The sequence below is a fragment of the Cloeon dipterum genome, chromosome 2 (assembly GCF_949628265.1).
Source record: "Cloeon dipterum chromosome 2, ieCloDipt1.1, whole genome shotgun sequence".
Lineage (NCBI taxonomy): Eukaryota > Metazoa > Arthropoda > Insecta > Ephemeroptera > Baetidae > Cloeon > Cloeon dipterum.
The window spans coordinates 4,235,396-4,258,182 of record NC_088787.1 but is presented as its reverse complement, the minus strand read 5'-3'; the positions used below and the strand labels follow the sequence as shown (position 1 = coordinate 4,258,182).

Genomic DNA, 22,787 nt, shown 5'->3' with positions numbered 1-22,787 from the left:
TTGACTCCATTTAGCTTTTGTGTTAAACAGACGTTATTTAATTTACCACATATCGTTATAGCTTTGAGCAGCTTGTTAGGATAAAAAGAAACAAAGAAGGAAAAACTATTTTTAACAGAATGCCCATACGCGCATGCTGACTAGAAACTTATAGTTATTTAAACAATTAAAAATCTCGTGTTCAAATTATCAGAATTGTACCAACCATTAGACTTGCCTCGAGCTCCTGATCTGAGCATAGCTGAAGGGTTTAGGGAGTTCCGCCTTCCCTCCACCCCTAAGTTACCCTACAACTTGAACGATGCAACAAGAGCGGTGGTATTGTAAAAATTACAGCAATAGGGTTGAATAGGATGGAGGAAAGCGCTCTCTCAACATATTCGTCGGTTATTGAAGATCCAACAAAACATATGGCCACATCTGCCATTGTGGGGTTTTTTCTAAGACCCCCGCAACCACCGCCAAAATACTTTAACCAGGAGTAGTGATAGTGGTAACGACCGCATATCAGTACTAATGAGTGTGCCGTTGATTTTAACCTTTGATCACAGAGAGTCATACTATAAAGGATTCAAGATGATATAGCTCTTTCCTTATCGACAGCAGCACCTATTTTGATAACAGTACAAACTGTTCGTCCGTCGAACAAGAGGCCACTTACATCATTGTGAGAGATAAAGAAAGTATCACTCGCCTCACGCGCTGCACGATAACGCTCAATCTGATTTTGAGAGTGTTCGTCGCTGTGTGTCCCCGTCTCATTTTAGCTGGATCCAAAACATAAGGTTAGTTTATTGTTATTTTAATTTATAGAGTTAATGAAGGAGATTCACTCGTAATCTAATAGGCGTTGACGCGATGTCGGACACCAGCTTAGATAAATGGAAAATATTCCAGTCGCTGCAGCCAAAAGTGAAGCGGGAAATTCGTCTTGCAATCGTAATTGGTGAGACTTGTAATTTTGTCTCATTATTCAATCGCTCTTTCCCACGTTAAGACATGAGTGTCTATGTTTGATAAATGAAAAATTCTCTTGGATACGGCAGGATCAGACAGTGCGATATATGTAACAAAAGGTGATGAGGCTTTTGGCATTGGAATAAATCAAAATGGATGCCTTGGTACCGGTGACAAGGAAAAACATCTTGAGCCAAAAAGAATCGAAATACTTTGCGGACAGAACATACAAGGTAAAATAGCGGTTGATCTTGATTTTTAATTAAATTATGCTATCGCTTTCCCATTTTTAGGTCTAGAATTTTCAACACACATTGAATATAACACGGTTTTTGCGATCTCGGCTTCTGGCTTGGCGTTTTCCTGGGGAAGAAATGATTGTGGCCAACTTGGGCTGGGTACGAATCAAGACACGTTGCTTCCTACCAAAATATCTGGGAGTTTGGAGGGAAAAAGAGTTGTGCAAGTGGCAGGTGGTGATAAACATTCCTTGGCTCTTACGTCAGATGGACAGGTTTGAAGTTGAATTAAAATTATAGTTATCTTCAACTATATTTCTATATAGATCTTCGTGTTTGGTTCCAATTTGTACGGGGCATTAGGCTTGGCGGGAGACATCGAGGAAAAATGGACACCAACCATTTTAGAAGGCCCTCTGGCGGGAAAAGTTGTGAATTCGATTGCTTGTGGATGTTATGTATCAGCGGCAATCCTCAATACTGGAGAGGTAAAGTGGATTGATACTGTAAAACCCTGGGAAATCAATTTAAACAAATCCCTAAAATAATTCTAGAGTTATATCCTTGGGATATATGTGTCAGAAAAATTATATGATTTTCAAATGGCGAGGACTGTCTCCCGACTTGATACCATATTTTATTTCACAACAAAAATTTCATACCATGGAACGTTTTAACCGATTCAAAACAGGTCTACGCTTGGGGACACAACGGATTTGGCTTAGTTCCGGGCGCGAATAAAGGAAATATTGAAATTCCTCTCAAAGTGGCCAACTTTGGCGATGTCGAAATATCAAAAATCGCCTTTGGAATTGGATATGCACTTGCTCTTTCCAAAGATGGGAAAATTTACGCTTGGGGAGACAATAAACATGGCCAGTTGGGAACCGGGAAAACTGAGTCAGAGACCGTTCCAAAACTTCTGTCAAACATAGGAAGGTGAGATGTATTTACGAGTGGTTTATTGCGGATATAAAACATTAGTTCCATTTTCTAGAATTCGGGATATTGCCGCTACTCATTGCTGCTATCACCCCAGTGCTGCGATAACTGAAGCAAACGAAGTCTACTTTTGGGGGCGTTGCCGAGGTGCGTTATAATTTTGGTTAGAAAACACTCACAATCAGTGTTACAAAAATGCGATTGATATACAGGCCAAAATATTTTAAATCCGCTGATGATCCCTGGATATTCTTCACTGGACGAAGTTTATGCGCTAGTTCCACCTAAACCAGCAACATTCAGGGCTTTGCGACCGAAAGAAAGTGTACCCAAGAACGACTCGCTTGTTGAATGCTTGAAACGAGTGTTTGATGATCATGTGAAGTCTATTTTAATTCCACTCATATTTATATTTTTATTATTTTACTCCTCAGCAAACTTTTGATTTTGTTTTCGTTGTGGAGGGAAAGAAAATTCACGTGCACAAGGTGATTCTGATAATGCGATGCGACGTCCTCAGGACAATGTTTCTAGGTGACTGGAAGGAGAGCAACGAAAAGTGTGTTTTAGATATGCGCTGCTTTATAACTGTCTTACAATTAAAATGAATTCCCAGGGAGATAGTAATAGAAGGGCACAGCTACGACGCTTTCTACGCCTTTTTGAATTACTTCTACTCTGACGAAATTGATTTGCAGCCAGCATTGGCCCTAGGTAGAAATGTTTTTAATTAATTTCTTAAATATTACATAAATTTATTTTGCTTAATATTAGACGTGTTTGCTTTGGCCCATTTCTACCACATGGCTGATCTTCAAAACCAGTGCGAGGCCGTGATCAAAAACGGCTTGACAGTGGAAAACGTGTCCTTGGTCTATGATAAGGCCATTTTATATGCGGCCAAGGTTTCAATTTTTTTGAAACTTTCGTTAATTTTTATTAATTATTAAACATAATTAGGAATTGGAGGATTTCGCTTTCAACTTTTGCATGGATCACCTGAGTGCCGTTGTGAGCAGTGACAATTTTGATATTTTAGATCAAAAAGTCAGCAGAGATTTCTTCCGTCGCGCTGCCAAACATGGGGCTTTCAAGAAATGACGACGTCGTTAGATAGAAGAGCCGGATGTTCGTGTTAAATTTAAATGGTTGTTTCTTCTGCTGATGTTCCTGGTTTTAAATAAAATTATATAAACTTAATAAAGTGCTTTTTTGTAACTTAAATTAAAAAAGGGAAAACAAAAGCAGAAGTGAGGACAAGTGCTCATTAATTGTTTGGAAAGGACAGAAGTTCGAAGAGAAATATTTTTTAACTCTAAATAAAATATCTTCCACTAAAAGTTTCATAATATTGCTATTCTATTCAATTTAATTATATAAAACCAATTATAAGAAGTGGTATAAAAGTCGCAAGCAATAATAAAATAGTAGAATATGTCACATAATTGTGTTAAAAATTATCGCGTTGCAAAGGTCTTAAACCACGTACGTCATACATTTATCTAATCTCTTTCGGCTGCAATCACGAGTACCCGCACTTCTGATAATCTTATCGGTAATATGTGGCATGTGTGCTCTTGCAATTTTGGGAGAGGCTTCATTGCAGTAGACGTGCGCGATGTCCGAGAGCAGCTTGGAAAAGTGGCGAGTTTTCGACTCTTTGAGCGATGATTTGAAGCAAAATATCCGGATTGCCATTGTTTTTGGTAAGCGCGCTTTTTTCTTCTAGATAATTATTTAAACACATTTTAAAAGGAGCTCGGGATGACTCAAAAAATGCAATATTCGTGACAAAAAACGACGAGGTTTTCAGCTTAGGGACCAACAACAACGGATGCCTTGGCACCGGGGACATTCTTCCTCGCCCTGAACCAACACGGATCGAAATTTTGTGCGGACAGAAAATAAAAAGTGCTTTCTTTTTAAATATTTGTTTTCTGGAGATTTAATTAAATATTGAAGGTCTCCAGTTTGGCTGCAGCGGAAATGATGCGTCAATTTTTGCGATTTCCTCGTCAAGCGCTGTGTTCGCCTGGGGGGCGAATACGTTTGGCCAACTCGGTCTGGGATCGAATGGCAATGTGCTGCTTCCAACCAAGATTTTAGGGCAGCTGGAGCGCAAAAAGGTTGTGCAAGTTGCCTGCGGTCGTTGGCACACCCTGGCCCTCACGTCTAAAGGAGAGGTTTGAAATTAAATTGAATTAATGAATTTTTTTAACGCTTCATTTAGGTTTTTACCTTCGGTTTCAATAAAAACGGGGAATTAGGCGTAGGGGACAGGCAACACAAAAATGTTCCAACGAAGGTAGACGGCCTTCTGGCCGGCAGATTCGTAACTTCAATTGCGTGTCAGTATGTTGGATCCGTAGCCCTTGGTACTTCAGGAGAGGTAATACCATTATTAATTAAAAATGCTCTGAAAATTTTTGTATTTAAGGTGTTCGCTTGGGGAGGAAACCAAGAGTACAGTTTGGTCCCGGGCTATGCAGCGCAAAACAAGAATCTTCCTTGCAAAGTTTCTGGTTTAGAAGGCGTGCAAATTTTGTACATGGTGTGTGGACCCTATCACGCTCTTGCTCTGTCGACCGAAGGAAAAATTTACGCTTGGGGAGATAACCAGTACGGCCAGCTTGGCATTGGCACTGCTGATAAGGCGGCTGCTCCGACGATGATTCCCATTGCGAGCAGGTGATAACGGACTGATTAGGAGTGTTTTTCTTTAATTCAGAATTCCTGCTATCAGGATGAAGGACGTAGCTGCCTCTCCTTATCATGATCAACCTTGTGCCGCGATGAGCGAAAATAACGAAGTTTTCATTTGGGGACGCAGCAATGGTGCGACGCTAAAAATAATTTTGCTGGAAATTAAATTAAAATTTTCCAGGGGAAAATGTTAAGCTTCCAAAACTGTCTTCATTCTCATCCCTGGACGAGGTTTTTGCACCAGTTGCCACGTGCCGTCCTCTGAGACCGAATTCATCTCAAGACGATAACGACGACTCGCTCGTCTCCTGCCTCAAACGGTTCTTTGATGATCCGGTGCGAGAATATTTTTTTCCTGTCAATTTCATCTGATTATTTTAATTATTAGGATACTACCGATATTGTGTTTGTTGTTGAGGGGAAGGAAATCTACGCGCACAAACTGATTTTAGTAATGCGATGCGAATTCTTCAGGTCCATGTTTCAAGGTCACTGGAAGGAAAGCAATGAGAGGTGCATAAAAATAAACAAATCACGTAACCTTGCATATTTTTTATATTTTTCCCAGGGAGCAAATCATTGAAGAGCACAGCTACGACGCTTTTTATGCCTTTTTGAAATACTTCTACACGGATGAAATTCACGATTTGCAACCAGAAATAGCTTTCGGTCTGGAAAGAATTAAAAATATTAATTATTTGACAGCAAATTATTGTTTTAATCAGAGCTGCTTACTTTGGCGCATTTCTACCAGATGGCAGGCCTTCTTAGGAAATGTGAGGAGTTGATCAAATCTGGCGTGACGGTGGAAAATGCCGCTTTGATCTACGATATGGCGATTCTCTACAAATCAAAGGTTATTAAATTAGGGAAAATTTTAACAGCACTTTAAACATTCTACATTTTAGGAGCTTGAGGAGTTCAGCTTTACCTTCTGCATGAGTCACTTCACCGAGGTTATCAAAACTGATAGTTTCAACAAGCTCAATGATGACGTCTCGAAGAAATTCCTTCTTCGCGCTGCTAATCTTGGAGCGTTGGCGTTTAGTTCATGTTAAGTGCTGCTCCACTATTTTTCAGCGTTATATTATTAAACAGATTTCAAGTTGTACCAAGTCAAAGAATAAAATTCAATGATTTGATGAATTTTAAACTACACATTTGTTTTTAAAAATTCCTTTGCCACCCATTCCTCGGCGAAACATTTTTTATTTTGTCCTGTCTCTTTCCAAATACCAGTTAATTGTAATCAGACTTATATAAAAAGTTCGGCAGGAGTTTAGACCGTTTAAATAAATAATAGTGACGGATTGAATCAAATAATCAAATCTTTTAGTATGGCACCAAGTTCACTGCCAACGTAATTAATAAAAGTTTAGTCAATCATCAATCATGCTAGCCGCAGTAGCAGATACGCTGAAATAAAGATTTTCTATTTCATCCAACTTTTATAACCTGAAATGGGCAATTCGACTTTCTTTCGTTGATTTTTAAAAATCGGAGAGCATCTAAAAAATCATAATAATTTTTTTGATTTGGGAAATATACTATTTTTATTTAACGATCTTTACAAAAGGAGATTCTCAATTAAAATATTTAGATAAAAAATAATAATTAAAATTTCCTCTTGTCCGACGAATGAAAAAATAGCTTTTATTTTCTGACCTGTAAATTTGCATTTAAATTTCGATTGACTGTGATACTTTTGCCCTCTTAAAAATGTCACAAACATTTAAGCAATAAACGTAAGCTCATTTGGCGAACTGAAATTAATAGAAAATTATTTTAGCTAAATCTGTTTACGGATTATTCGGGAAAAAACTCAATTTCGATCACGTGAATGTAAAGAAGAAAATGATAATAGACTGACCATAAAAATCTGATGCAAAAAATTGCAATTTGTGTCATTTCTTTTGCCGCCTTGAGTTCGTGCAGCTTATGCAACCCGCATCAAAAGTGGCACGCGACTCGAGAGTGACGTCATCGGCAAGGAAATTACACGTGGAGGGGGAGGCGAGAAAAGGCCGACAGCGTCACAAACAAGAATGCATGACACAAAGAAGACAAACTCTCGTGTTAAAATATTAAAATAGTTAATCATTTTGCTAATTTACGTGTCTCTGCTAATACTCAATTGTTTATTTAACCATAAAAATCGTTAGACGAGGAAGTTTTAAATTTTAAAAGCACCGTTGTCTATTTAACATTTTGCGTAAATGTAGCGCTAGGAAAACCTATCAAAAGAACAGTATTTTCTTATTTTCTTTTTTGAAAATTTAAACTCATTTGCGCTTGTTAAATGGTTTTAATAATTAATTGTGAATGTCTCCAGCCATCGATGTACAGTTTTAATGGATCAGAAGTTCCAATAAAAGTCATTTCAATGAGATTTGCCACTTGGGAGAAAATTAACCAATGGAAATTCAGTTTTTCGACTCGCCATTAAGTCTCAAAAGGAGAGAAAAAGAGAGAGTATCATTATTGCTATTTAAACTTGCCGCTCTATTTTTATACAGGAGATTGATCTGGAGATGAAATAAATTAAACTGAATTATAAAGTTTTAAGAATCAAAATGCGAATTTTTTCATCGAAAAAAATAAATAAAAAATTTAATAAACAATTGCTTCAGTTTTTAATATTTCGCTTTCAAATCGATTGATTTGTTAAAGTTTCTTCCTGCGATTCCTTCTCCGTTTCGTTTACCCTGTAATCCACCTGACGAACTGACTACCTGCAGCTGTTCAGGTCTCATTCGCGCCATTTCGAGTCGCCGTGATGCCGCTGGTGAAGCCACTCTGCCGTGTTTGCGAGCGTCCGACGGCGGACGGCGCTGTCCAAGCTGTCCAATTGGACAATGAGAAGCTGCAGACTTGGTTCTTGAACGTCTGCGGCTATGAATTTGCAGAGGAAATCGAAGACGAAGATCTGATTTGCAATTTCTGCATCTGGCACGCAGAGTGAGCAGCCGCGGGATTTTAGTTTTCGATTTTAATTACATGATTTTTTTATTTCAAGGTTTCTATCCAGAGATGTTCGCGAGTTTGAAGCTTTGGCTTGGTGGACGCTGGATCTCGTATATTTGGATGACGTGGCGAAGGAGCTGCGGAGGAATTATCTAGGTACAAAAGCTTCAAAATTTATTTTAGAAAAATATAAGTGAGCTAGTAAAATATTGGAGCTAGAGATGTATTCAGAAATAGGATTTCAATGAGCAAGAAAAAGTAATTATTTTACGGCTCAAGAAATAACATAACCTAATTCAATCGTTTTTCACGAATAATTAATCTAATTTGGGCCCTTAAGGAATGAGAGAGAAATAGCGATAATTAAATACAAGAGATGAACGATCGTGCGTTTAGCCGCCGTGGCAATGAGATCTGATTGGAGTCTCAGGATCCAGATCTGCGAGCTGGTAACTAAGCAGTCAAAGGACACTAATATTTTTCATGTCAAAAAATCTGGCTACGTTAAATTTATAACTTTATTATAAGGGGTATAAATTATGGATTTACCGCAGTTAACGGTATATCCCATATTGAAATCTAAAAATTAGCTTAAAATGTTTTAGGTGCTTTCTATTTGAATTAATTTAATTTTTAATTGTTTCGGAATTTTGGTTGGATTTATTGTTTCAGAAGGAAAAGCAGAGCAGTGCTGGGTGCAACTGGAGAAGATTGAATTGCCGAAATGTGAGAAGGAAGAAAATGGAAAGAACGAGTCAAGGACTGATGGTGGAAAGAGCGGGAGCAAATGTTTCTACTGTGGACAAGCTGTCGCAAACATTGGAAGTCACATGAGAAAAATGCACGCGAATGCCATCAGGTGTGACAATCATAAATGTTCCACATATTTCCACACTGTCGAGGAAAAAGAGAGCCACAAAAAGGAAGTGCATGAAAAGAAATTGGTCAAGTGCAATTTTTGCGAGAAAGAGTTTCAGATGGTCAGCGTCATCAGAAGGCACATTCTTCGAGTACATGCCGAGTTTCCTGTGAAATGCAATTTCTTTGGTTGCCTCTGTTATTTCAAATCGGAACCTGAAATGAAGGACCACTTTGATTCCATCCACAAGGAAGAAGACGAGGCAAAAGTCTACAATTGCCACCATTGCGCGTTCAAAGCTAAATCTAAATGGGAATTGTCGCTTCACGTCTCTCGTTTGCATTTGCCAAAGACCATAAAATGCGACAAATGCCACAAAATGTTTTCCACGAAGCAGCATCTGGCAGATCATGTAAGGAAAAATCACAAATCTCGGGTGTGCTCAATTTGCAATTCAGATGTTACTCTGGGAGAGATGAGTCACCATTTGAAGAGAAAGAACTGCACGCGCTGCAAGAGAGAATTTGAATGCTCAGGTTTGTACCAGGTGCACTTAAAAAGATGCAAAACAACTCTTTTCAAATGTGAAAAGTGCCCAAAGGCATTTAAATTTCCTTCATTGTTGGATTACCATGTGAAAAGACAACACAGAAACAAATGCTGGCGAAGTTTGCAGTACAAACAATTGGGATTCAAATGCGAAACGTGCAAGAGGTACTACAAAAGTGAAAAACAACTGAAAATACACTTGAATAACATTCACAAGAGACTGGTTTTGAATCACTGTGCGCATTGTCCCAAAAGCTTCTCTAATTTGGCTAACTTGAAAAACCATTTGGCTGTTGAACACAATTTGATTGAACGCAAATTCGAATGCGGTGAGTGCCAGAAGAAGTTTGCTTCTTCATATTTTCTGGCTTCACACAAAAGAAGAACACATTTGCAAAGCAAGAATCTTAAGTCATGTGGGGTGTGTGGAAAATCTATGACTGAACAGTGGTTGAAACACCATCTAATAACGATTCATGGCATTGAAATTCCGTAATAACTGTCTGCTCAACGTCGGAGTAATTAGTATTTGCTAAAAATGTGTTTTAATAGTTTTTTCGGAACACTGTTTATTGTTTCGTGATTTTGTGCCCTGATTGTTAGTTTGTCTGCTACTATATTTTCTCCATTTCTTAAATCATGTGTGCGTGGACTTTTGATGTAAAAACAATTTTTTTTCTGCCATCTCTACTTACCCTATTCCTACTTTTGTAACTATAAACGGTTAATCTGCAATATTTCTTGTTTATCACTTCAATAAATTATCGTGGTAAAGGTAAATTACGAATGGTTTAATTTTAATTGATGATTTACAGCTCCCAATTTTCGAGAGTAACAGTTTTTCTCCTCTCAAACAGAACTGCATTCATCTTAGCACGGACTGGTTTTGCATATAATATTTTCTGAATTTATTTAACATGGTCCATGAAAGTAAACTCGAGTATTTCGTTATTTGCTGCTCAAAATATCTCGAATATATTTAGCAAAATTAACTAATCTTGAAATTTTTCCGTATAAACGATAATTTACTTTCAAGTTGAATACTGAGATATTTTCGCCATCTTATTAAAGCGACACAAAGCTCTTTTGGCAAACTGAAATTAGAAAATTATTTATTATATATCCTAATGTAGGAATGATTCCGATAGTACGAGAATAACCACAACCTCCATTTTGGTCGCTTGAATATATTCAAATAAACAATTACTGACTGGCTCAAAAAACGCATCGAAATAGCACTATAGGTCTCGCGTGCAGATGTGCAGATCGAGCAGCTTATGCAACCCGCAACAAAAGTTGCACGCGACCAGAGTGACGTCAGAGACAAGGAGTGGATTGGTGGAGGGGGAGGAAAAGGAAGGCCTCGAGCGCCACCAATGAACGAATGAATGAATGAATGGCATTCCCAGTCATAAAGAGGAAAGGCTTTCTGGAAAGACTGCGCAGATTCCATTTTGACCTCTTGATCAGTGCGGAAATGAGTTCGGTTCCTTGCATGCCATTGACAACGTGGAACGAAGTTAATTGTAAGAGACCAAAATCTCAAGACACGTGAGGTGTGCAACTTAAAAATATGTTACTTTTGTCGCGCAAAATTGTAATAAGGAGTAAAACCTACGCTGATTGCAAAATCTCGTTTATGATATTTTGGACATTAATAAATTAAAAAGTAAAAAACCTTTTTTAAATGATTTGTATTTTTATTTTTCTTTGTGCAAATACAACAGAATGATTTATTGATAGAAAGAAAAAATTAAGTGAAACGAATTTACGTAAAATATATCAAATTCAATTTATTCAAAATACAAAACTTAAAATAACTCTCTTACTCTTCGTCATTCCAATTTCTTACAATAAAAATTAGAACATCTGGTTAATTAACCTCTGAAATTAATTTAAAACTCAAACTTTAAGATTGTTTCTACGTTTAAGCCATCGAAAAATCGCAGTTTATGAAAAATCTAAGCCTTGGTCAAGGGGGCGGGGCCGTGAAGAGTCTGTACAAAGCATTTTCGATTCCCTCGTCCACTAGATCCAAGGAAACAGAATTCCGGATAGCGGCCATTTCCATTGCGACTCCGTTGCACTGTTCTTTGTAAAGTTTCAATTTTTCATCCTCAGGGAGAGCCAGAGCACGATAAAGCAGCTCAGGACCAAGAGGAAGGCGAGCGAGCCGATCAAAGCAGAGTTGTCTGTTTGCCCTTTTCCTGTGAAACGTCCAACCTTTAATACATTATTATTTATTTTAATTGTTGAAAGAATATCCAGGGATAGCTATTTTTGAAGTAAATTATACTGTACCTGTGTCGTCGGAGAATCACTGGTGTATGGCTTCGCACCGACTGCAGCCTTTAGTAGCCTGAAACTTGGCTTGTTCCCTGTGTTATTAAATACAGTCATCCAAAAGGTTCCCAACGAGTCCAAGGCAAAAGCAAACGGCCAACTCATATCCAGCTTTCCAGCCTAAAAAGTGTAACGGCGACTGTTATACTTTTCGTAATTTTAGCAAAGTCAAGAGGATAAACAATATGTTTATAAGAAATGAAACCGTTTACACGATTCTCCAATTTGGAAGATTTAAAATGTTGACCAATTACAAAAATCAATGTAATTAAATTTTGGTAACATACCTCATAAAAATGTTGCTCCTGATACGGCTGGTCTGTGTTCCAAGATATTATGTAATTCTCCCACAAAAAGGCGGCATACATGGTTCCATGGCTGTCCATCAGAGTTATGAATGGTCTCGCTTTCCAATTTCTGGTTAGTTTCGGAATTACAGTTTGAGTTTCGTGCGGATTTTCGGGAATTGGAATTGAATATAGTTCAGTGGAGTTGTATTTGCTGAGGTACAGTTGTCTCGCTTCCTCCTTAGGGGACAGGGCAATGGAAAAAACGTTCATTCCTGGCGTGTACAAAATCGAAGAATCTTCTCTTTCCAAACTAAATACGACAATGTGCGGTTCCCCCCACCGCGCGATGTAGGCGAAATATCCGTTTGGCGTTTCGTCAAGAACCAAGTTGTGCATGTCATAGCAAAAATGAAAATGGTGAATGAGAATGGTATGATCGTTGTTGGACAAGTCGAAAATCCATAGTTTGCTATTGCAACGGAAGCCACCGTCATCAAGCACCCACAGCCTGCCAACGGAGTCCACCTCCAGCCCTGTTGCTCGGTCAATATTGTTGCAGTCTCCATATTTCTAAAAAAGTTTATTGTTGTATTTTTGAACAGTTTAAATCCTATTTGAAATGTAAATTTTGAAACAGTCCTATTGCTATTGATTTGATAGTTACACTTACTTTATGTATGTCCCACGAAGGGAATGGAGTGAGCTTCGGGGGTGCAGAGGACTTGCTGCTCGTCGGCAAAGACACCAGGGTAACCGGAATGCCAACATTGTATTTCTCAAGGCTCAGGAAGATCCTTGTGCCGAACACAGCCATGAAAAGAGGTACAATTTTCTCTGGATCCGAAGTTCCATATTTCAAGGCCCGTGTCCTTTTTGCCTCGGAAGGCCACTCGTAGTCCAAACCATCAGGCCACTCGAAAACTTGCGTGAAGTTGACGGAAGTGACCAAGGAAAGGCGAAGCAAAATCATGGCCAAACAGAAAAGATCCATGTCTCGAAAGTTTTTTTAACTAAAAAAAGAAACGGTTTGATTAAAATGCTTTTATTTCAAGTAATGCTACTTCGAAGAAACAGAAAATAACACAAAAATTAAAAACTCAAAGAGAAACTTAGTTGACGAGTTGAATAATTTTTGTGTAGTATGTGATGAATAAATTTTAAATAAAAGAGTGGCAAAAACTAGCTCCAAAGAAAACGAACCTGCTGGCTGGGAAAAATCCGGGACGAAGCTGCACAGCTATATCGCAGAGAGTCAAATAATGTCTTTCAGAAGCAACAAACTCCCCTCTTTTATAAGCAGCCAATACCCGGAAATATTTAATGCGCTCTTTGCTCCCGCAGCAATAGTCCAGAGTCCAAAGTCCACTTTGGAGGTTAGCAGCGTGGAATAGCAGTTTCTCGACGCGCCAACCAGTTTCAAAGAGAGAAAAGAAAGCGCTCTATTGCCTCCACCCTTGCTGCATAATTTTTAAGCTCCTTATAATAAATAAGGAGCTTAAAATTGAATAAAACATAAACCATTTTTTAACCAGATTATCTATTGCAGGAAACAAAAAGAAAAAGAAAGAATTTTTTTCGATTTAGGAAAATGAACTTGAATCTTTTCAATCGATGGCTTTGGTAAAGTTTAAGTCATAATAATTCTTCTCATTTTCACTCACCCTATAAATCCACCTGACTACCCTGACGAACTGCAGCTGTTTCGATACCTCATTCGCGCCATTTCGAGTTGCCGTGATGCCGCTGGTGAAGTCGCTCTGCCGCGTTTGTGAGCGTCCGACGGCGGACGGCGCTGTCCAGGCTGTCCAATTGGACAAGGAAAAGCTGCAGACTTGGATCCTAAAAGTTTGTGGCAATGAATTTGCAGAGGAAATCGAAGATGAAGACCTGATTTGCAATTTCTGCATCTGGCACGCAGAGTATAAGCCGCAGCGAGTTTCTTTATTGCAAAAACAATTAACGATTTTTTTTTTATTTTAAGGTTTCTGGCCAGATATGTCACTGATCTCGAGTCTTTGGCTTGGTGGCCGTTGGATCTGGATTATTTTGACGAAAAGGCGAAAGAGCTGAGGAGGAAATATCTAGGTAAAAAAAACAAAAGGAAACAATAATATCGCTTAATTATTCTCTCGAATTGAACATGTTTTCATACTTCATCATAATTGTGCATGCTTGAAACTATTTAATGGAGAGAGCTAGTAAAAGTTTCATGAGTGTTATGTGAGTGTTATGATCAAGAAGGTGATTAATACATTTTAGGAAATATAAGAACCTAAAAAATCATGATATATCTTTCAAGTGATTTAAAAAATATCAGAGCACCCATTATTTTTAATTTCATGAAAAGTGTGGTAAAAAATTACTTATTTGACGATACATTCCTCCCTTGAAATTTCAAATTAGATGAAAATATTTTTAATGTATTCCTTATTATTAATTAAATAACCACCTATTGTACTGTAAATTGGACTGCATTAATTATTACAGAAGGGAAAGCAGAGCAGTGCTGGGTTCAGCTGGAGAAGATTAAATTGCCCAAAATTGAGAAGGACGAACATGGAGAGAATGAGACAAGGACTGACGGTAGAAAGAGCGGGAAGAAATGTTTTTACTGTGGAAAAGGAGTCGCGAACATTAGTATTCACGTGAGAAATATGCATGAGGATGCCATCAGGTGTGACCATCACAATTGTGTCACATATTTCCACACCGTCGAGGAAAAGGAGAGCCACACCAAGGAACTGCATGAAAAGTCAAAAGCTAAGAAAATTTTCAAGTGCAATTTTTGCAAGAAAGAGTTTCAGAAGTCCAGTGTCATCAGAAGGCATATTCGTCAAGTCCATGTCGAGTTTCCTGTGAAATGCAAATTCTTGGGTTGCCTCTGTTATTTCAAATCTGAGTCTGAAATGAGGGACCACTCTGATTCTGTTCACAAGGAAGAAGATGAGGCAAAAGTCTTCAAATGCCACCATTGCGAGTTCAAATCTAAATCGAAAGAGGTATTGTCCACTCACGTTTCTCGTTCTCATTTGCCAAAGAAGATCAAGTGCGTCAAATGCCACAACATGTTTTCAACGAAGCAGCATCTGGCAATACATGTAAAACAGAATCATAGGTTTCGTGTGTGCTCAATTTGCAATTCAGATGTTGCTGTTGGAAAAATTAGTCACCATTTGAAAAGAATGAACTGCAAGCGCTGCAAGAATGAATTTGAATGCTCAGGTTTGTACCAGTCGCGCTTGAAAACATGCAAAACAATTGTTTTCAAATGTGACAAGTGCCCACAGGAATTTAAATTTCTTCCCGCACAGAAATTTTTTGGCAAAAATTATTCCGGAATATTCCAGAATATTCTGAGGATGGCAGAACAGAATATTCCCAAAAACACAATCTTAGATTAATCTTTGACTATTCTAAGGACATTCTAAGATGATCCTGAAAAAATAGTCTTCGAGATGATCTTGGAATGATCCTGGAATAATCCAAAGGATTATTCTTTGGATTAATCCAGAAATATCTTTTTATTATTCCAAAATTAATCTTTGGTTAAGTCAGAGAATGGTTGGAGATCAATCTGAAGATTAATCATTAAGAATATTTTTAGAATATTCCTGGAATATTCCTTAGAATAAATTTTTGGATTATTCTTAAACTGATCCAAAGAATATTCCTAGATTAATCCTGATGGTGTAAAAATTAATTTGCATTCGTGATTATTCTAGGAATATTCTTTGGATCAGTTTAGGAACAATCCAAAAAATTATTTCAAGGAATATTCCAGGAATATTCTTTTGTATTTAATAACCAATAAACTGTCAAATTTGTAACAAGTCTGGTCACGAAAGACAAAAAGGGTTAAAAAGAGGATTTTAGGGCTTTTATAGTCTGCTCGCGTTTGCGGCGACTGCACAAGCATGTACGCTCCTACATATAATGGGTGGCGAAAGGCATAGAGAGGGCGCACTATTTTATACAATTTATGGTGTTGCGGTAGAAGATTCAGAGAACGCGTAGAGATCGAGGTTTTTATAAGTTTCCAAGTTTTCTTTATTTTGTTGAGATAAAGAGAGAAATATATTTGGCGGGAAAGAAAGGAGCGCGCACGTTAGAGCTGCAGCATTGCTACACTACTCTCGCTCAATCGTCCAGCGTAGGAGGGGTTTACGGCAGCAGGCGGTTGGCTGCTTGGGTTTCTGCCGTCGCCCAAACTTGCAAGGACTCGCTTCTGCCGTTGATGGAATGTCAGAATTACAGTCGATTCCTTCCATTTCCTCAATGCGCACTGTCCTTGAACCACGAGCGCCCAAGCGCCGCATACCAATCCTCATCAAGACTCAAGACCTCAAGACGCTCTGACGCGCGCATGGTAGTCGCATCCAGCGTATGTTTTTGCATTTGCAATCCCGTCTCAGTTGAATAAGTACTCGCAAAATCAATCACTCACAATCAGTGTCACCTCATCATGAGCAGTAAAAGGTATATGTATACGTGGTTAACTTATGTATTTTAGAATATTATCATTTATGTGTGTTCGGAAACACCATCGCGAATGCTTGAATGAACCTGCGCAATTATAATGCATAGTTGATGTTATGTAAAATTAATGCTATTCAGTAATATGTATGTATGTATATTATTTGTATACATAATTGTGTAGTTGCCTTGGATAATATTTATATATTAACTACTGTAACTTAATTAATTTACATTTGAACAATGTTATTTAATGTGTCCAAGCATCGTTCGTAACAGCAGTATGTACTTACTCGATTTTGCCTTTGAAATAAATGTAAGCATATTAGTTTTTTTATTCCGGCCATGTATTGTATGTAATTTTTATCACTTCTAATATCATGTACAGAGTCTTCTAATACTATACTTATGATGCAAGAAAGTTCAGTAACAAAAAAGGCGTTTAGATACATAAAACAAATATTGTTAACATCATTAAATTAAACTTAAGATTGGGCTGGCATAATAAATGTATGTAACATGTATGCTTTTGTACCTTTGAACTCAACATTTATTTACATCATCGATTTTGCAGTATTGTTGAATTCGACTTTTTGTTTGAAAATATTTTTCTGAAATTTTAAATGGTTTTAAATAAATTTAAATTTAAGCAGCGAACAGTGTCATATTCTAATGTTAAGTTTGTGTATTTCCTACAATCTTATATTTTAAACGAAATCATTTCGTTCAATTATTTATGGTTTTGTGCACGGTAAAACGCTTGGTGAGCAAAATATTTTTGTTTTGTGTTTAACCCCGTCGTGTGTTATCATTTCTTGCAGAAAAAATCACATGGCGGTCGCGAAAACCCTTCGTTGTCATCAGATTTTTAAAAGATAAACCAAAAAATGTAAATGTAATGAATTGATAAAATGTGAAATGCGTCGATAAATCAATAAATTTTGCAAATTTTTAATTTAAAAAATATGTAGTTGATTATTTAAATAATTACCTAATAAAACCCAATTCACCCTTAGGAAATGTTCTGGGAATATTCTAAGATTATCTAAAAGGGGAAAAAAGACTATTCTAGGAATATTATAAGCTACATAAGAAGAATATAATTCGATTAAGAAATGTTTACGCTTTATTTAATCCAGGATTAATCCAAAGAATATTCCTAAAAGATATTCCAGGATTGTTCCTAGATTAAACCAAAGGAGAAATTTTGTATTTCAAAAGTTCTCCTTTTGAATTAATCCAGGAACATTCCTGGAATATCTTTTTTGGAATATTCTATGGATTAATCCTGGATTAAATAAAGCGTAAACATTTCTTAATCGAATTATATTCTCGCGGAATATTCTTTGACAAAGTTGGATTATTCCTGGAATATGTTTTGCCAATAAATTTCTGCACGGGTTGCTTTGTTGGAGTACCACGTCAAAAGGAAACACGGAAACAATTCCTGGCTCGGTTTGCAGCACAAAAATCTTGGATTTAAGTGCGACCCGTGCAAAATTTACTACAAAAGTGAAAAAATCTTGAAAATCCACCTGAATCACGTTCACAAAATGAATTTGAAGCACTGCGCTCACTGTCCAAAAAGCTTCACTAATTTTGCACACTTGATAAACCACTTGGCCATGGCGCACCTTTTAATTGAACGAAAATTTGAATGTGACCAGTGTGGAAAGAAATTCATTTCCTCGTATTTCATGGCTAAACATAAAAGACGAACACATTTGAGAAACAAAACTCTGAACTCTTGCAAGGTGTGCGGAAAATCAATGTATTGCCATAGTGTGAAAAGACATTTGCTGGAAATTCATGGCATAGACAATCCTTAACTGTGCCCAATTTCAAATGGCTATACAAAAATCTGATAATTTTTTGAAGTGCAGAAACGATCCAAGATGCTAATATTGTTTTGCCGGATTGATGTTTAAAATTCTGTCATTTCATTTCTAATTATTTTCACCTGATATATTAATCGGACAAGCATTTTAAAGCAAGCGATGTAAAAGCAAAGGTTTAATACAATTCTCCAACTATATTGTCTTTTTTCAATTTTCCAAATCGTTAATTATGAATCGTAATTCTTGCTTTTCGCGTCGTTTGTAACTTCATTGTCTAATAAAACCTTTAAAAACAATAAAGTTTATTTTTTCTAGATGAAAACTACCCTAAATTGGCAAAACAATTGACTGTCTATTTTCAGTGCTGTGCAGCCTGCATATTATCAAGCACCTTTTGCAACCCGAAACGTAAGTGGCACGCGACCCGAGAGTGACGTCAGAGTCAATGTATGGAAGGAGAGGGAAGCCAGAATGCCGAAAGCGCCACCAACGAATGAATGATGACATCCCTAGCCAGGGAAATAAATAAAAAGCTGAACTAAAACGCTCGACTAAAAGAGGATCCTTGGGTTTCAAATGCATTTTTCGTTCCCTGCGATTTAGTGCGACCTATTTTCCGACGCAGCACTCAAGAATATAATGCTGATGCGCACGAATAAGAATTTATAATCGCATCATTTTATCAAAAAGTTGAAAATAAATTTGCATTGTTTGCGGAGACATGCCAGACACATGATTTTACGCACAATTGCTGTAAAGATGAAGGTCAATCGATTTACTTACGTTTTTATTTCTCGACCAATTTAATGCTATCAACGGAATATTTTTAGAACACATATTCCTCTGTGTGGAGAAATATTTATGAAGAATGCGATTGAAACAGATACAATTAATGTATGTTTGGCTCTTTGAAACAGATGATTTTTTTTTTAAATAAAATTCGCAGAGATATCTAGCTTCGAGCCACCACCGTTGTTGCATGAGACGTTGGATCCATTTAAAACAGCATGGCTTTTTAACTCCCAAAATCTATTTTATGGGAAAATAGAAATGTTTTTAAATTGCATTTTGTAGTGTCTCGAAAATGAGTGCAGTGTTACGCTTTGCCTTTGCAGTGAAAATCTAAAAAAATGCCATCCGAACAAGGGCTGCAGTAAAATTGATTGATTTTCTGCGCGTCTTGCGATTTCGGTCTCCCATTGTCAGGTTCGTTCCACGTTTATGGCTCTTTGCATTCTATCCAGAGTATCCTTACATTTCAACTGGTGAAAGGAATCTTTCCCACCCTTTTTATTTGTTCTAGTGTTGCAATTATTTGTGAATTTTGCCTCAATTTGGGAAGGAATTTTCGATGTCAACTTTGGAAAATGTTGCTTTCCAGTTTGGCCAAAGGTGAAATCAGACACACCAGTAAATCAATTTGAGAAAGTTTTTAATTCTAATTACAAAAAAGATTTCTAATTTAATTTCAATAGATTGGTACATTTTCGAAAGCGGTGTAACTGAGAGTGGCTTATTGTTTACCGTGGACATAACGAATGTGTTTTTCCATGTAACTGATTAGCATTTCCTTGCCGCATAATGTGCATTTTCCACGGGCACGATTCAAATGGGAAAATTTAATATGCTCAGAGAGAAGACCTTTCCAGACAAATTCCTTCTTACAGAAATCACATTCAAACTGACGCTCGATCAAATTGTGTTTCATCGCCAAATGGCGTTTCAACGATCTGAGATTTGAATAGTTTCTGGGACAGTGCGCGCATTGCTTCAAATTAGCTGCGCCGTGTGAATATTTCAGGTGATTTTTCAAGGCTTGAGCACTTCTGTAGTATGTTTTGCATGGTCTGCATTTGAAGCCGAGATTCTTGTATTGCAAACCACGCCAGTTGTTTCTGTGGGATCCTCGCACGTGGTAATTCAGCAGGGAACGCATTTGGAACGTTTTTGCACATTTTTCACACTTAAACTGAGTTTCTTTGCATGTTTTCCAGTGCATTTGATTTAGCCCTGTGCAGTCAAAGTTGCTTTTGCAGCGTTGGCATTTCTGCTTTTTCAGGTGGAGACTGAATCTTTGCGAAGTAACTTCTGCATTGCATACTGAGCAAATTTTGAACGAATGATCTTGACGGGCATGCTGCTTCAGCAATATCTTGGAAGAGAACCATCTGTCGCACTTTTCACACTTGATTGTATTCGGCAAATGCTTCGCAGCAATGTGAATTTCCAAATGTACTTTTAGCTTTGCTCTATGCCCACAATAATTGCATTCGTGTTTTTTGGCCTCGTCTATCTCCTTGTGAGTTGAGTCAAAGTGGGATTTCATTTCATCATCAGTTTTGAAATAAATTAGGCAACCTCGGAAAGTGCATTTCTCTGAAAATTCATGGTGAACACGACGAACATGCGTGCGGAAGTGACTATGGTAAAGGAATTTCTTCTCACAAAAACAGCATTGATAATTTTTTCGTTCCTTTGGCATCTCGTGAAAATTCTTGACGTGATCTGCTTTGTCCTCAATTGTATGAAAATAGGTAGCACAGCTTCGTTTTTCGCACCTGATGGCATTTTTGTGCGCATTCTTTACGTGGTAAGCCAAGGTTGTACTATATCTGTATGACTTTATGCAGTAGAAACAATTGATCTTCTTTTGCTCAGGTCCTGATTTTGATTCAGTTTCTTCTTCTTCGGTCTCCAAGTCATCAATTTCCTCCAACTGAACCCAGACCTGCTCAACCTTTCCATCTAGAAAAGCAATAAAAATTATGTTAATGTTCTTAATTAAACGCTTTATAGAATTAATTTACCAAAATAATATTTCCGCAACTCTTTTGCCGCGTCGTCCAAAAAATCCAAATCCTGAGGCCACCAAGAATCAGCCTCAAAATTCAGGCCGCGTTTGGCCAGAAATCTTAAAAAAAAAATAAAAATAAAGTCATTAGTATTTAACAGTACTTTTCAATTGACTCACTCTGCGTGCCAAATGCAAAAGTAGCAAATCAGATCTTCATCCTCGATTTCCTCGGCGAATTCATAGCCGGAGACGTTCAACAACCAAGTCTGCAGCTTCTCCTTGTCCACGTGGACAGCCTGGACAGCGCCGTCCGCCGTCGGACGCTCGCACAAAACGCAGAGTGGCCTTGCGGACGACATTTCCGAGCGAGAACCTTTGAAGCAATGAGTTTTAAAGAGTAGAAAAGAAGGGTTGTTAAACTGATCGAAAAATCCGAAAAATGCGCATTCCAATTTCGAGGAATGTTGAATATTTTTCCCTAAAATCTTAAACATGCAAGGTGTATTTGAGTTGTGCTGGGGAAATATATGAATCTTGACAAACTCAAGGAAACATTTTTCTCCTTGGTAAAATCTGGATGAAAAACCTCAATATGCCAATAAAAACAATGTAATTAATTATTTTACTTAAATTTTTGGGATGTATGTAATAAAAATAATCTTTGTGTTAACCACGAGCACGCAAATAATACAATGCTTCCCCAGAGAATCAGCGCACTCCTCAATGAAAATATTTCAATAAAAATATAATATTTAAAATTCAATCTTTTCCATTTGATGGCAAAATTAGCTTTACCAATTTTCTGACTAGTAAACTTGTATTTATGATTTTAATTTAAAACGAATCGATTGACTCTGATATTTTCGCCATCTTAAAAATTTAACCAAAGTTCCAACAATAATAAACGTAAGCTCATTTAGCAAACTGTAATATTAAGAGACTATAATCTTATCTACATCTTGTTACGGAGAATACGGGATACAACTCAGTTTCGTTCACGTGAGTATAATCATGTGAACAATATTAAGGCTGACTGGAAAAGAATTGTATTGCGACATTGCGACTGCGTCAAAAATAGCAATCGTTGTCTTTTGCCGCGCCTACAGATCGTGCACTTATGCAACCCGCAACAAAAGTGGCACGCGACATTAATGACGTCAGTGGTAACGAATGGAGGGCGAGGCCTACAGCACCACCAGGATAGAATGAATGACATCCCAAACCAGAAAACAAAATAAAAGCTAAACTCGGCTCGACTTTGATTGGTTGAAAATAAAATTCCAGTGTTGAACTGGAAATTGCGATTCGGGGTCGAGCAAGAACACAAACTCCTGTGTTAAAAATATTAAATTATTTATTCAATATTTTATTTAACGTTGGTTGGCTTATTACACATTGCAAAAAAATTGCAAAATTATTAATAGATCATTAGACGGGGAAGCAGAAATCGTGATTTTAAATGCACCGTTGTCTATTAAACTTTTAGCTAAATATGTAGCAGCTGGAATCAATCCAGAAGAACAGTCTTAACTGATAAAGGCTGGTGCATCTCTTTTGATAATTTACCTCAATTGCTTGTTCATTGGTTTTAATAATTGCGAATGTTTCCAGCTATTGATTTACAGTTCTGATGGATCCAATCAAGGTCATTTCATTGAGATTTTGCCACTTGGGAGAAAATTAACCAATGGCAACTGTGGTGATAATTCAGTTCGCCGACGTTCCAAAGGGAGTGAAGAGAGAGTACAATTTTTATTGCTTTTTAAACTTGCCGCTCTATTTATATTTAGGAGATTGATCAGGAGTTAAAAAATTAACTCAATTGTAAAATTTTAA

The 22,787-nt window shown here is 37.4% G+C and overlaps 4 protein-coding genes across 4 annotated transcripts; 3 read left to right on the top strand and 1 right to left on the bottom strand.

The window, feature by feature from the left end:
• Window positions 1-1,109: 1,109 nt before the first annotated feature.
• Window positions 1,110-3,305, top strand: LOC135937386 (RCC1 and BTB domain-containing protein 1-like). The gene is made up of 9 exons (XM_065480537.1): window positions 1,110-1,190; window positions 1,523-1,684; window positions 1,888-2,135; window positions 2,194-2,285; window positions 2,351-2,517; window positions 2,573-2,697; window positions 2,755-2,852; window positions 2,913-3,043; window positions 3,099-3,305. Exons 1-9 carry the CDS (start codon window positions 1,110-1,112, stop codon window positions 3,237-3,239), a joined length of 1,245 nt encoding a protein of 414 aa, XP_065336609.1. The 3' UTR covers window positions 3,240-3,305.
• Window positions 3,306-3,711: 406 nt separating this feature from the next.
• Window positions 3,712-5,947, top strand: LOC135936236 (RCC1 and BTB domain-containing protein 2-like). The gene is made up of 11 exons (XM_065478990.1): window positions 3,712-3,844; window positions 3,894-4,049; window positions 4,101-4,321; window positions 4,369-4,527; window positions 4,576-4,826; window positions 4,882-4,973; window positions 5,023-5,177; window positions 5,230-5,354; window positions 5,410-5,510; window positions 5,567-5,697; window positions 5,750-5,947. Exons 1-11 carry the CDS (start codon window positions 3,757-3,759, stop codon window positions 5,897-5,899), a joined length of 1,629 nt encoding a protein of 542 aa, XP_065335062.1. The 5' UTR covers window positions 3,712-3,756; the 3' UTR covers window positions 5,900-5,947.
• Window positions 5,948-11,844: 5,897 nt separating this feature from the next.
• Window positions 11,845-12,837, bottom strand: LOC135937385 (protein yellow-like). Its single transcript, XM_065480536.1, has 3 exons — window positions 12,517-12,837; window positions 11,923-12,416; window positions 11,845-11,875 (listed from the first exon to the last, which is right to left on the bottom strand). Exons 1-3 carry the CDS (start codon window positions 12,835-12,837, stop codon window positions 11,845-11,847), a joined length of 846 nt encoding a protein of 281 aa, XP_065336608.1.
• A 746-nt stretch (window positions 12,838-13,583) lies between these two features.
• Window positions 13,584-15,247, top strand: LOC135937384 (zinc finger Y-chromosomal protein-like). Its single transcript, XM_065480534.1, has 4 exons — window positions 13,584-13,765; window positions 13,828-13,931; window positions 14,334-14,845; window positions 15,194-15,247. Exons 1-4 carry the CDS (start codon window positions 13,584-13,586, stop codon window positions 15,245-15,247), a joined length of 852 nt encoding a protein of 283 aa, XP_065336606.1.
• The last annotated feature ends 7,540 nt before the right edge of the window (window positions 15,248-22,787 follow it).

Excerpts from the sequence above, each read along its gene's own strand:
- LOC135937385 (XM_065480536.1), bottom strand. The coding sequence starts at position 12,837 with ATGGATCTTTTCTGTTTGGCCATGATTTTGCTTCGCCTTTCCTTGGTC. Across the intron at positions 12,417-12,516 it reads CTTCGTGGGACATACATAAA|AAATATGGAGACTGCAACAA; the intron begins GTAAGTGTAACT and ends AAACTTTTTTAG. Across the intron at positions 11,876-11,922 it reads ATGGACAGCCATGGAACCAT|ACCAGCCGTATCAGGAGCAA; the intron begins GTATGCCGCCTT and ends CTTGGAACACAG.
- LOC135937386 (XM_065480537.1), top strand. The coding sequence starts at position 1,110 with ATGGATGCCTTGGTACCGGTGACAAGGAAAAACATCTTGAGCCAAAAA. Across the intron at positions 2,286-2,350 it reads CTTTTGGGGGCGTTGCCGAG|GCCAAAATATTTTAAATCCG; the intron begins GTGCGTTATAAT and ends ATTGATATACAG. Across the intron at positions 2,853-2,912 it reads GCAGCCAGCATTGGCCCTAG|ACGTGTTTGCTTTGGCCCAT; the intron begins GTAGAAATGTTT and ends GCTTAATATTAG.
- LOC135937384 (XM_065480534.1), top strand. The coding sequence starts at position 13,584 with ATGCCGCTGGTGAAGTCGCTCTGCCGCGTTTGTGAGCGTCCGACGGCG. Across the intron at positions 13,766-13,827 it reads TTCTGCATCTGGCACGCAGA|GTTTCTGGCCAGATATGTCA; the intron begins GTATAAGCCGCA and ends TTTTATTTTAAG. Across the intron at positions 13,932-14,333 it reads GCTGAGGAGGAAATATCTAG|AAGGGAAAGCAGAGCAGTGC; the intron begins GTAAAAAAAACA and ends TAATTATTACAG.
- LOC135936236 (XM_065478990.1), top strand. The coding sequence starts at position 3,757 with ATGTCCGAGAGCAGCTTGGAAAAGTGGCGAGTTTTCGACTCTTTGAGC. Across the intron at positions 4,050-4,100 it reads GTGCGGACAGAAAATAAAAA|GTCTCCAGTTTGGCTGCAGC; the intron begins GTGCTTTCTTTT and ends TAAATATTGAAG. Across the intron at positions 5,178-5,229 it reads AACGGTTCTTTGATGATCCG|GATACTACCGATATTGTGTT; the intron begins GTGCGAGAATAT and ends TTTAATTATTAG.